The sequence below is a fragment of the Stegostoma tigrinum genome, chromosome 21 (assembly GCF_030684315.1).
Source record: "Stegostoma tigrinum isolate sSteTig4 chromosome 21, sSteTig4.hap1, whole genome shotgun sequence".
Classification (NCBI taxonomy): domain Eukaryota; kingdom Metazoa; phylum Chordata; class Chondrichthyes; order Orectolobiformes; family Stegostomatidae; genus Stegostoma; species Stegostoma tigrinum.
This window is the reverse complement of record NC_081374.1, coordinates 10,905,996-10,920,207: the sequence shown is the minus strand read 5'-3', so window position 1 is coordinate 10,920,207 and position 14,212 is coordinate 10,905,996. Positions and strand designations below refer to the sequence as shown.

At 43.9% G+C, this 14,212-nt stretch overlaps 1 protein-coding gene across 8 annotated transcripts in view; it reads left to right on the top strand.

The window, feature by feature from the left end:
* LOC125462956 (transcription factor SOX-13-like) overlaps positions 1-6,136 on the top strand; it is a 178,827-nt gene extending 172,691 nt beyond the window's left edge. For all 8 annotated transcript variants that reach the window (XM_059653337.1, XM_059653338.1, XM_048553497.2 and 5 more), the window contains one exon: positions 2,626-6,136. In XM_059653337.1, the coding sequence (XP_059509320.1) occupies positions 2,626-2,911 (286 nt within the window). In that variant the 3' untranslated portion in view covers positions 2,912-6,136. The remainder of the gene's footprint in view (positions 1-2,625) is intronic.
* The last annotated feature ends 8,076 nt before the right edge of the window (positions 6,137-14,212 follow it).

Below are 14,212 nucleotides of genomic sequence, written 5' to 3'. Positions count from 1 at the left end.
TTGTTATCTCAGATTCTCCATCATCAGCAGTTCCTACTATCTCTAAAAGAATTTTAGTACCAAGTTGTGCACAGCACAGTGGCCTATGGAAGCAGAAACTGATACTCTGGGTCTTTATCCACCATTCGATCCTCTCTTGCTATTACAAAAATCCCTCAATGAGGTCTATCCTAAATAAATGCCTAGAAAGTAAGGCTTGCATTTACGTAGCGTGTCACTTTCCAGCCAATCAGACTTCTAAAACATAGTCATTGTCGTCTCGGAAATGAGCAGGTAATATGCACATAGCAAGCTCCCATTTTCAAAAAAAACCCAAGGTGGTAATGACCAGATAATCTGTCATAGAGTCATACAGCGTGGAAACAGACGTTTCAGTCCAACTTATCCGCACCCACCTGGTTTCCCAAGTTAAACTATTCCCACTTTCCTGTGTTAGCCCATATCCCTCCAAACATTTCCAATTCATGAACCTGTCCAAATGTCTTTTTAAATGTTGTAGCTGTACCTGCAGCTGCCACTTCTTTGGCAGCTCATTCCATATATGAACCACCCTCTGCATGAAGATGTTGGCCCTCAGTTCCCTCTTAAATCTTTCAAAGCAGTGTGGAGCTGGAGGAACACAACAGGCCAGGCAGCATCAGAGGAGCAGGAAAGTCGACGTCATCAGGACTGGGGAGGGGGAAGGGAGCTAAGAAATAGAGGGAGATGGGGTGGGGTTGGGAGAAGGTAGGTGGATACAGGGAGGAGGTAGTGGAGATTGATCATTGAGAGGTGTGGACCGGATTGGTGGGGAAAGAACAAGGACAGGTAGTGTCAGGTCAAGGAGGTAGGGATGTGAAGGAAGGTTGGACGTGGGTTGAGGCCGGATGTGGGGAGATTTTGAAACTGGTGAATTCTACGTTGAAGTCATTGGGCTGTAGGCTCCCTAGGTGCAATATGTGGTATTTTCCAGTTCACATGTGGGTTTCATTGTGGCACTGGAGAAGGTCCAGGATGGACATGTCACCCAGGGAGTGGGAGGAGGAGCTAAAATGGCTGGCAATTGGAAGGGGTTGTTGACTGTAGCGTACAGAGCACAGATGCTCCGTAAATCGGTCACTGCGTCTGCGCTTGGCCTCACCAATGTAGAGGAGACCACATCGGGAGCAACGGACACAGTAGACCAGATTGGAGGATATTTAGGTGAACTCCTGTCAGATATGGAAAGATTGTCTGGGGCCTTGGAGAGGGAGGTATAGGGGCAACTGTAACAACTCTTGTGGTTTCAGGGAAAGGTGCTCGGTATGATGGGAATAGTGGGGAGTGTGGAGCGGACGTGGGAGTGGCAGAGTCAGTGATCCCTATGAAAAGCAGATGGGGTGGGGAGGGAAATATGTGTTTGGTCGGGGGGTCATATTGGAGGAGACACAAGTGGTGGAGGATGATATGCTGGATGCAGAGGTTGGTGAGGTGACATGTCAGGACAAAGGGGGAGGTTCTGACTTTATTTTTATTGGAGGGAAGGTGTTTGAGCGCCAAAGTGCAGGAAGCACAAGAGATGTGGTCGAGGGCATTATGAATCAATTGGGCCAGGGAGGCATGGAGTTGTAGTCCTTGAAGTAATACGACATCTGGGATGTCAAGGAGTGGAATGCTCCTTCTTGGGAGCAGAGGCGGAGGAATTGGGAGCAAAGGATTGCATTCTTGCAGGAGGGTGGGTGAGAGGATGTGTGGTCCAGCTGGCTATGAGAATCCAGAGGTTTGAAATAGATGTCTTGTGTTGAGACAGTTACCAGAGCTGGAGATGGACACGTCCAGGAAGGGGAGGGAGGTATCGGACAAGGCCCAGATGTGTTTGAGGTTGGGGTGAAAGATGTCATGAACTTTTAAATTTTTCCCCTTTTTCAATTTAAAGTTGTGCCCTCTAGTTTATGCCCTACCCTCTGGAAAATACCTTTTCTTTTTGTTGGTTGCAGGATGAATAACACCAGGGAGGGCTTTCATGCTGCGTTTCAGAATTGTGTCCATGATTCTTTTGAGTCTCAGCAGAAAGATGACACCTCTGGCATTGCAGCACTGCCTTGGTATAGCCACAGAGTCTCAGGTTAGACTTTGCGTTCACCCCTCTGGAGGGCGCAAGACTGCCAGCCACTGGGCTTCAACTGGCAAAATGTTGTGGGACTAGGCACCCCCCCCCCCCCCCCCCCCAACACCTTCTATATTTGGAGCCCCAAAACAACCATCTTTGTACTTGCTCATTTTTAAAATTTGTTCATGGAATGAGGGTCTCGCTGGCCAGGCAGCATTTATTGCCCATCCCTAATTGCACAGAGGACAGTTCAGAGTCAACCACATTGCTGTTGGTTTGGAGTCACATGTTGGCCAGACCAGGTAAGAATGGCACTTTGCTTCCCTAAAGAGCATTAGTGAACCTCATGGGTTTTTCCCAACAATTGGCAATGGATTCACTGTCTTCATTAGACTCTTACTTACACCAAGGCAGGATTCGAACCCAGGTCCCCAGAACATTATCTGGGTCTCTGGATTAACAGTCCAGTGATAATACCACCAGGCCAACGCCTCCCCCAATTGCCAATCATAATATAATAACAGGAAGAATTTATCATGATTTTGTTGTGTTTTCAGGCAACAGGACCAAGTCCACTTGCACCCATCAGACGTGATGTACCCTGGGCAGATTGGGATGACGTCCATTCCTGTCCAGCCAGCAGTGTCGGAACACTATCGATCCTGCAGCCCCGATCCCAACATGCCCGTCATCCTCAACACAAGGAGCCTGAAATCCGAACAGGCAGACATGAAGGAATCACACCTAAACGACGCCAACGGGGAAATGTACGAGTATGGTGAAGAGGATGACTCTGATGTTGAATATCGCAGCGATGGTGAGCTGGTGGTCCTTGCGGACTAGCATCCACCCACCACTTTGTCAGGAGAGCTTATGGAAATGAACCTTTTCAGGCACAGGTGGACCAAACATGTCCTCTCATAACCTGGCCAACCATTCAAGCAGAGCTACTGGGGAAGACCTCACTGTTCTGGTTATGGAGCGCATTGGGGAGGGTCAGGGTTGCAGGTTGGATAACCACTCTCTGTCTCATTCTAAATGTGCCCTTTTCATGCACCAATTGATGAATGGAAGAAAAAGGCAGGTGAGCTTGAGCTGGTCTGGGCCTATGTGAATAATACCATCACCCATAGGGAACACTGACTTGTAGTAACCTTTCATGTACTTGTCCACCAAACACCATTGTGGCCCTTCTTCATGACATGTCTTGATTCTGTTGACACCAGCTCCAATTGGAGTGAAAGATTGCACGCTGCCCATGGTATCGCAATGGTTTGCTACTTCCCCCATTAACATCGATGCGGATTCCATTCATTTGTCACATAATCAAACTGACGAAGGTGGAGTCCAGCCTAGACTGGCTGCTCCACAGAACTCTATCTGACCAAGTCTCACTCTGTTACCCCACAACCAGGCAAACTTGTTTTTTTTTTTGAGAAGTCTTCTAGTTATCCTTTGAAAATTACTGTTAAATGTCTTTCCAATAAGTGTTCGGTGCACACATTCCAGATTATCAAATCTCATTGTGTTTTACAAGAGGACTCAGGAGCAGGGGAGTAGGCCATTCTGCCCTTCAATCCTACTCTGCCATTCAATAAGAACATAGCTGATCTGGTTATGGTCTCAACTCCCATTGTTCTGTTTCTTCTCTCAATACCTTGATTCCCTTGCCTAACAAGAATCCATCAAGATCAGCTTTGAATTAAGTCAAAGACCTGGTCTCCGGTGCTCTCCAGGTTAGAGAATTCTGAGAGAAATAAAATTCTCCTCTTCTCTGTTTTAAAAGAGAGATGCCTTACTTATGTTTTGGGGGGAAAAAAACACATTCTCTCCTATGGTTCATTTGCAAAGTGCCATTAGTCTGTGACCTCTGCTTCCTGACCTTCCACCAGTGGAAACTATTTCTGCTTATCCCATTGCCATTCAATTCCAATCATTTCAGTGCAAGATTAATAGCAATTTCTTCATGCAGAAATGTTGGGTAGTCACTGTTACTGAGCGATAAGGGGAATGCTCCCAAGAGTGGATTGCAATCCTGGCTGTTTGGACCAGAATGATCAAGCAATGAGAGGGTGAGACGGAGACAGAGATGCAGAGAGATGGAGACAGAGAATATCTCTGGACTGAACCTGGGGACCATTTGTTCTCCTGCTTTTCCACTGGTTACGAGTTCCATGAAGGAAGAGAGGAGAGAATGTACTGCAGTGTGTTGAAGGACCAAACTTGAGCAGTGGTGTAACCACTAGGGGGCAGGCGGCACCATTTGACCTCCTAACTGCTCCATACCCTGAGACATTGACCAAATTCCATCTTCATGTCCCAGGAATTACACCAGTCGGAGAAGGTTCCATTATTGACTTTGTCGGCTGAGGGCAACATCATAGCCCGAGGTGATGCCAGTGGGTTTTGAGATTTGACTGTTCAGGCTTTATTAACTCATTAGTCAACCAAAGCCACCATTTATAATTCACATAGTAAAACCTGCCTACCATTTGGTCCTTCCATTTGACTCAACCCAAGTAAGATGACGCAAGACTTGACTTTCATTCTGCTGCTGTTGAGGCACACGGGTGCACACATGGGTCCATCAAACATGGCTGCACCCTCACGATAGCTGGAGCACAATGAATGGAACCTGCTTTACGCCTCCTCTGCCAGACCACACCCGCTCTGCCATAATCATCGATTTCCCCCTGGGGTTTGTAAGACTAGTCCACCCTTTGCGATTGTAGAAGGTGTATGTCAACGTTGGTTAAATCACAGCTTGCTACTTGCCTGAAAGGAAAGGGCCTTAGCAGGAGGGTTGGGAGGTGGGCTTGCATTGTGTCTGTCTGCTCCATTGGTCACTCTACGCAAGAAATGGGTTGGCCTGGCTGGGAGGGAAAGGTTCTCACTGCATTTCCCCGGCACAACAACTTTTCTGAAAAACTTCTTACCCCTCAGGTACTCCGTAGTATGTTTTTGAAATAGATGTCAATATTTGTATAAAGTTTTAAGCAAAAATCGTATTACAGTCTGTCTACAGTGTGTGTGTGTGTGTGTGTGTGCATTTTAATAGCAAGAATTTTTCTTGTTCCTTATTCTCACTGAGGTTTCGCTGATCTAAGCTGAGAAACAGCTGGTGACGTGGCTAGGACTTTAATTTATTTTTGTTTGTAAAAAAAACCTTTTTGTTTCTTTCGGGCCTCAAGTCTGTTTTTTCGGGATTGAGGGTCCAAGAGAGTTTCTTGTATTGGGGATTCTTTCAGTCATTTGAAGTAGTAAGGCTCTGAACAGACCCGTTTCAAATCTCGTTGGAAATGGCCAAGGGAGTAGAGTGAGTGACTACAATTACAGAGCTGTCTGTTCTCTGGCAGCGTAACTCTCACAGCTTCAAGTGTTGAAGGTGTACAGTGAAAGGCAGGAAAGGGACAGCAAAAAAAAAATCCACCAATCTTCAAAGAAAAATCTCAACACGACGGTGTTCTGAGGACTGTTTCTGAAATGGCACCATCCTACAGACAAGTATCTAATGTAATCGACACGTGCTTGGAAACACCCTGCAGACTCACCTTCACGTGAAAAGAAACAAATTCCAAAGGTGTAAAAGGGTGGGCCCTCGCTGGTCCCCCTTCCATTCAGTCAAAGTATCTGCTCCCGAAGCTGCTGTGCTGTTGTTAGTGTGCCTACCCTATGTTGTAAGCCATCTCCTGCCCCTGACAGAGGGATTTTGCAAGAGTTTGGGTCTTTTTTTTCCACATCTTAACTTTGTCACCCCAATTGTTCCTCCTTCCTTTTTTTATTTGTTGAAAAATATTGACTACACCAGTTGCTGAGCTGGAATGACGACCTGGATGAGGAGTCAGATGTACAGCTCTTGAGGAGGCTGTGGGAAATTCTGCCGAACATTTCTATTTTTATATCACACTTTTTTTCTTTTCTCTCTCCTTCCCATTTGTCTCAATCTCAGTCTACCTATTTCTGTCATTTTGGATTTTTCTCATTTCCATCTCTCCCTCTCCCTCTCCCATCTAACTCCTTTCTCTGCTTATCTCATTCTCTCTCTTTTTTTCTCTTCTTCAGCCCTCCCTCCCCTCCCCCCCCCCCCCCCCCCCCCCATATGGGCTATTGTACTTGTTTCTGCGCTTGGATATCGCAGGGAACTCCCCGCACTATTTCACAGCGGTCAGGTGGAAGCTCTGGAGACCCAGCTCTCCATTCTTAGATCTCCAAAGACCCACGCTTATTCCTTTTCCCTCGTGCATGATTCCCATAAAAACATCTTTCAGTGTCAAAGCTGCCAAGTTCACAGGTAATTACTTTCTCATCTTCCTTGTGCGTTTTGTAGACTCAAACTGCCCTGTGAAAGGTGTGTGAGCTAGTGCTACAGAAACCATTTGATGCAAGTCATTTCAGGATCATGTTACAAGAACATGGACCTATTATTATAATACTTTTATATTCAACTTTTTTCAGTGTTTTTTGTTAATTTTTTTCTTAGGGAGGGATAGGCAGTGGGAATTATTGGAATTTCTCATACCTTGGAATTCAGGTCTTCTTTTGCGATGCTGAGTTGGGAGGTTAAAATTAGGACTCCCTTGAAATAAGGCAAATGATAAATGGTTAATTTAAATGTACATTCATTTTCCTTGTGACCTGGTCCTCATTGGGGCCAGACAGGTAACTGTACGTGGATCGTACTGAATTCTCCTCTTCAAGCACCATTATGGTGACAAGGCATTTTTGTTTAGGATGGATTTTTTTTAAACAAAAGCAATGTGAATTTGAATTTGATTTATACAGTGTAATATATGACCATGTTTCTGTTAACAAGAGGAGAGATGATCTCCCATTAGGGGTGATTTAAATTGATCAGTGCACCCAAATAAAATGCAATATCACAACCGCACTGTCTGGTTTTCATGTCTCAATTACATGATCTTGGCTACACATGGGAAAGCTGATTTGTATTTCAAAGATCTTTTTAAGGTGAAAGGGCTCTTCCAGTATATTTCACAGCTTGTAAAAATGTATAAAATCATGAGGGGCATGGATGGGGTGAATAGTCGAGGTCCCCCCCCCCCCCCCCCCCCCAGGATAGGGGGGGTCCAAAACTAGAGGGCATAGGTTTAAGGTGAGAGGGGTAAGATGTAAAAGGGACCCAAGGGGCAACTTTTTCAGAGGGTGGTGCATGTATGGAACAATTTCCCAGAGGAAGTGGTGGAGGCTGGTACAATTACATTTTGTAATTCATGGAATGAGGACAGCACTACTGGCCAGGCTAAGAGAGGGCAGTTAAGAATCAACCACACTGTATATGTGGGTCTGGAGTCATGTGTAGGCCAGACCAGGTAAGCATGGCAGCTTCATAGATCATAGTGTTGAACAGGCCATTCAGCCCAACTAGTCCACACTGCCCCTCCAAAGAATATCCCACCTCAGACCGATTTCCCTACCCCTGCATTTCCTCATGTCAAACCCACCTAACCTAAACATCCCTGGACACTATGGGCAATTTAGCATGGCCAATCCATCTAACTTGCACATCTTTGGCCTGTGGGAGGAAACCAGAGCACTCAGAGGAAACCCACGCAGACACGGGGAGAATGTGCAAACTCCACACAGACAGTCACCTGAGGCCATTGGATAGAACCCGGGTCCCTGGTGCTGTGAGGCAGCAGTGTGAACCACTGAGCCACCATGCTGCCTTAAAGAACATTAGTGAACCAGACTGGTTTTTCCCAACAATCAGCAGTGGATTCACAGCAATCATTAGACTCCTAATTCCAGAGTTTTACTGAATTTGAATTTTTCCATCTGTCATGGCAGGATTTGAACCCAAGACCCCAGAACATTATCTGGGTATCTGGACCAACAGTCCACAATGATACTAATAGACCATTCCCCCCAAAATATTTTTAAAAGACATTTGGATGGGTAAATGAATAGGAAGGGTATAGAGGGATATGGCCCAAATGCTGGCAAATGGGACTTAGTCAGCATAGATGAGTTATACTGAAGGACCTCTTTCTGTGCTGTAAATCTCTATGATTCTATGGCAAATGTGAGTAGGCTGGTGAGAGGGATGGGTTCTTGTTTTGTTTTTATTAATGTTTCATGTTTAGTGAAGTATAGAACTCTTACAGAAAAAGTTGTATAAATGCTGGATAGGATCCAACTTATAAAGCCAGTGTAAAAGTGAGTTCTGGTGCTGACTTAATCCTTGTCAGGCAGGCATTGTAGGCCAATGGACTTGTCCATTTTGTAAGTACTTTGGAGAAATTCAGCAGGGCGGGCAGAAACTATGGAGAGAGAAACACAGTAAATGTTTCGAGCACAGTAATTCTTCTGGGCTCATGATTCCTTAGCAGATTCATATCAGACTTGAAATGTTAATTCTGTTTCTCCACAGATGCTTCCAGACCTGCTGAGTTTCTCCAGCATTTTCTCTCTCTTTTTATTTCCAATCTGCAGGATGGCTTTTAGTTTTAAGTTTGTTCATAATTGTACGTAGTTCTGGTTAGATGCCATTGAGAATGATTGTATTCAGTTCTGAGCACCCCACACCTTGGAAAGATGCAAGGCCCTTAGAGTGGGTCAAATGCAGATTCACTATGATTGTACCAGAGCTGAAGGGCTAATTTATAAGGTCCAGTGCACAATTTCAAAGTTTATAGATGACATGAAACTTGGAAACATTGTAAACTGTGAGGAGTTTGTATTTCAAAAGGATGTGAACAAGTTGGTGAAATGGGAGGATGGGCAACAAAGTTTGATGTGCAGAGGTGTGAGGTGATGTATTTTGGAGGAACGAGCTTGAAGAGGCAGTAAATGAATGGTACAACCCTCCTAAGAGTTTAAAAGGAAGAAGGTTAGTGTCGCACTCAATCAGGTAGTGTACTGGAAAGCTACCTCCACTATTCCCAGATTTATACAAATTGAGCGAACCACTGAATTATCCCATTTCCACTCACTGTCTAATTCCAGTTAGAAGAATATACATGCAAGATTTTCCAATAACAAGAAAATAAGTTTATTGTAATCAAACTACTTTTAACCAATGGAATGAAACAAAATATGAATTGCTGACTTAACTCTCCAGCTTAGGCCCTGGCTCCTTTCTAAAAAACACAAAACCCTATACCATGCAAGCAGACTCTGATGGAGACGAGACATCAGTGAATGTGCAAAGTGGGGGGAAGAGAAATCAGTAGCACAGCTCTGGCACCAGTCCGGATAACACGCATTGATGAGTTATTTTCTTTCCGTTTGCTCTTGACTCCTCTTTCTCTGCTAATTATATAACACCAATCACTGGTTGAGGATTCTCTCTTTCAGAGTTCCTCGAAGTGGTTTCCTCCTTTCCCTTTTTAACAAGTGCTGAGAATGCAGTTTACAGACGAATGACGAGTGAGAAAAGCTACAAAGAGAATTTGGTTACTTCTCCTCACGTAACATGAGAAATAGGAGCAGGAGACGACCATCTGGCCCCTTGAGCCTGCTCCACAATTCGATAAGATCATGGCTGATCAATTTGTGGACACAGCTCCACTCACTCACCTGCTCATAACCTTTCATTCCTTTATTATTCAAAAATCTGCCTACCTTTGCCTTCAAAACATTCAACAAGGTAACCTCAACTGCTTCACTGGGCAGGGAATTCCACAGAGCCACAACCTTTTGGGTGAAGAAGTTTCTCCTTGACTCAGTCTTAGATCCGATGCGCCTTATTTTGAGGCTGTGTTCCCCGGTTCTAGTTTCACCCACCAGTGGAAACAGCCTCCTTGCTTCTATCTTAACTGTTCCCTTCAGAATTTTATATGTTTCTGTAAGGTCCCACACAGGAGGGAGAAAGAGTGATTCAGATGCTTTCTTTTTGCAGGCTATGTGCTACTCCGTTGCTCGCCTGTGGGACTGTAGACTTATTTTCAGGAACGAATCAGTCATTGTTACTAAATGAGCTCTAAGCAAATAGTCATAGACAGCCATAGAGTTATACAGCTGGGAAACAGGTCCTTCAGCCCACCATATTTATGCTGACCAGCAAATGCCAAACTACACTGATCCCATTCACCTGCACTTGGTCCATAGCTTACTCGGCCCTGTCATGTTGAATGCTCATCCAGATGGTCCTTAAATGCTGTGGAGTGCCTGCCTCTAGTGCCCTCCCAGGTGGTACTTTCCACATTTCTACCACCCTCTGGGGGATACAAATTCCTTATCACATTTCCTCTGAATCACTTGCTCCTCGCCTTAAACTTATGCCCCGGGTCTTAGACCCATCAGCTATGGGCAAGACATTCCCACAATTTACCCTGTCTATAGCCCCCATATTTTTGCAACCCTCAGTCAGTCTCCCTCCCAAACTCCTCAGTGGCAAGGAAAACAAATCCACCTTTATCCTGCCTTTGCTCATAACTGGAGACTTTTTCATCCCAGGCAACATCCAGTCCACTTTTTTTTGTTCGTCATTTATATAAATGATTAGGATGAGAATATAGGAGGCACGGTAAGTAAGTTTGCAGATGACACCAAAATTGGTGGTATAGTTGACAGTAAAGAAGATGATCCAAGATTACAAAGCAAGTTTTATCAGTTAGGAGAGGCAGAGGGATGTTAATTTGACTAAATGTGATTTTGCATTTTGGCAAAACAAGCAAGGGGACGACTTGTACAATTTATGGTAGGGCCCTGGGTAGTGTTGTAGAACAGAAAGACCTAGGAGTTCAGGTACATAATCCATGAAATACACATCACAGGTAGACGAACTGGTTAAGAAGCCTTTTAGCACACTCATCTTCATTGCTCAGCTCTTTGAGCATAGGAGTTGGGACGTCATGTTGAGGTTGTACAGGACATTAGTGAGACCTCTTCTGGTGTACTTTGTGCAGTTTGGATCATCCTGTTATAGGAAGGATATTATTAAGCTGGAGAGGGTTCAGCAAAGATTTATCAGAATGTTACTGGGAATAGAGGGTTTGAGTTAAAAAGGCAGGCTAGATAGGCTGGGATAACAGGGTGTAAAGCTGGATGAACACTACAGGCCAGGTAGCATCAGAGGAGCAGAGATAATGGGAACTGCAGATGCTGAAGAATCCAATATAACAAAGTATGGGGCTGGATGAACACAGCAGGCCAAGCAGCATCAGAGGAGCAGAAAGGCTGACATTTTGGGCCTAGACCCTTCTTCAGAAATGGCTGGGACTTTTTTTCACCGGAGTGTAGGAGGTTGAGGGGTGACGTTAGAGAGGTTTATAAAATCATGAGGGGCACAGATAAGGTGAGTCGCAAAGTTCTTTTCCCTGAGGTTGGGGAGTTCAAGCTCAGGGGAATTTTTTTTAAAGCGAGAGAAGAAAGATCTAAGAACAGAGGGCATATGTTTAAGGTGAGAACACGAAAGGTAGCTTTTTCACACTCAGTGGTTAGTGTGTGGAATGAACTGCCAGAGGAAGTGGTGGATGCAGGTATAGTTACACATTCACAAGAAATTTGGATAAGTATACGGAAGGGTTTTGCAGAATATAGGTCAAACGCAAGAAGGGGGGACTAATTTAATTTGGTCAACGTGGACTGTTTGGAGCCAAGGGTCTGTTTCTATGCTGTATGACTCTGTGACAATGACTTTAATCTCCTCTGCACCCTTTTTCAGTGCAATCATGTCCTTCCACTAGTGTGGCAATGAGAGTATTCCATCTAATCCTGATTGAAAAAACAATCAAAGTATTGTCAAAACTGCCCTGAAGACACAAGAAGCTGATGAATCTAGCATTCTTCCCCCACTGCTTCAATAAGGCAGTGTTATAGATGCAACTCATGGCATGTTCCAGTAATTCAACTTCCATGGTTTCCTTGATTTAAAGCAGTATCTTTTTCCATCTTTTAGTTCACATTCCACACAAAGACTAAAAGTGACAAAACAGAAGTTGCTGGAAAAGCTCAGCAGGTCTGGCAGCATCTGTGAAGAAAAAAAAAAATCAGAGTTTATGTTTCAAGTCCGGATGACTCTTCCTCAGAACCAACGTTAACGCTGTTTTGTTTTTACAGATGCTGCTGAGCTTTTCCAGAAACTTCTGTTTTGTTCCAGATTTACAGCATCCGAAGTTCTTTCGGTTTTCAATAAAGACTAAAAGTGGTCTTTACACTAGTACCTCAAAGAGGGCTGCTATTTTGGACATGAAAGCTGAGCTTGCTGAGGTGAACTGGGTTAGCAGGCTAGGAGATAAGTCAATAGTGCAGACATTTAAGGAGATTTCTCAGAATAATTACATACTACTGTAAAGAAAAATTCTAATGCACGATCAACCAGTTTTGCTTCACTAAAGACATTAAGAAAGCGTCAACTTGAAAGAAAATAACAGGTAATTGTACCAAGCTAAGTGGTAGGCCAGAGATTGTAAAGAATGGCAGAGAATGACTAAAAGATTAATCTTGAGAAAGAAATTAGAATTGAGATGAAAGTGGCTGGTAATGTAAAAAACAGATCGCCAGAGTTTCCACAGGTATTTAAAAAGGAAAATCACAGATAAAGAGAGTCCTAGTCCTCCTCGGGTAAGAACTGGAGTTAATAGCAGAATGTAAGGAAATGGCAGATGAAGTGAGAAAAGAAATCCGAGTAACAGCTGTACATTAGGAGGAGAAGGGAGAGAGGAACTTAGTAAAATTACGATTGTGAGAATAGCGAGACTGAGCAGGTCCTGAACTTTAACCTAGAATCTTAACAGTGTGGCTGGGGGATAATGCATATGTTGGTGCTAATATTCCAGCACTCACTAGAATTGGAAATGTCCCATCAGGCCTGGAAACATAATCCCAAAGAAAAAGAGGCAGGCAGAAAATGAAAAAGTACATGTTGGTTAATTTAATACCTGTCATTTGGAACATGTTAGGCTTAATGACTAACAAGCAAATAGCTGGGCACTTGGAAAATCTCAAGGTAATTGAGAAGAGTCAGCATGGTTTTGTGGAAGGAAAATAAAGTATTGGAATTTTTTGAAGGAGTAACATATGCACTGTGGATGAAAGGGAGCCTGCAGATCTACTGTACTTCAGTTTCCAGAAGTTATTTAACAAGGTGTCACTAAATGTCATTGGACAAAGTAGAAGCTCAGGGAGAAAGGGGCAATGTATTTGCATGGATAGAAGATTGGCTGGCTGGTGGAAAACAGAGAGAATGCATAAATATGCCTTTTTCTGATTTGGCAGGATGGAGGTACCCAGGCAGAATGCCAGAGTTTTACTCTCCTTAGCGTGAAGGAATGTTTCCTGAGACATCACATCCCACTGCTGCCTCCAATCTGAAGAGGTCTTAGCCACATCCTCTTACCTCATGTTGTGATGTGCAGTCACTCTCCCCAGTCAGTTATGTGTCGAGGGGAGTGTGAGTTTACTGTAGTATTTTTAATCGATCCCACGTAGAAAGTAAAACATGACTTGGCACAATCAGGTGTCAATTTGATCAATGATTCATGATTAATTAATCTACAGTATTACAAAATCGACAGAGTGTGCTATTAAACAATGGATAGCTTATAAATGTACATAAACATTTCAATTCCAGGTTTATTAATAGAACTTAAATACCACGAGCTGACGAGTTGGGATTTGAACCTATGAACCCAGAACGTTACCTTGAGCCTCTAGATTACTACTCCAGTGACATCACCACTACAGGACCAGAAATAGGAGAAAATAGCAGGAGAAATGAAATGACAGGGAAAGGGTGAGGGACTGTGGTCTCTTCTTGTACTATAACTGTTGTACAGTTTACTTAATAATGATCATAAACTGCTTTTTATGCCTGTACTTGTGAAGTATACATTTGAAGAGTGAAAAATGTTGAACAGGACAGCACAGGAACAGGCCCTGCGGCTCACCATGTGTTTGCTGACCATGATCTACCTGCATATGGTTCATATCCCTGTATCCACTGCTGGCTTGTGTGTCTGTCTAAATGCCTCTGAAACATTGCTATCGTATCTGCTTCTACCACCTCCCCCTGGCAGCACGTTCCAGGCACCTATCAGCCTCTGTATAAAAAATGTGCCTTGCACATCTCCTTTAAACATTCCCCCTCTCACGTTAAACCTATCCCCCTGGTATTGACATTTCCATCCTGGGAAAAAGATTCTGGCTTTCTACCCTACTCATGATTCTTGTAATTTTATA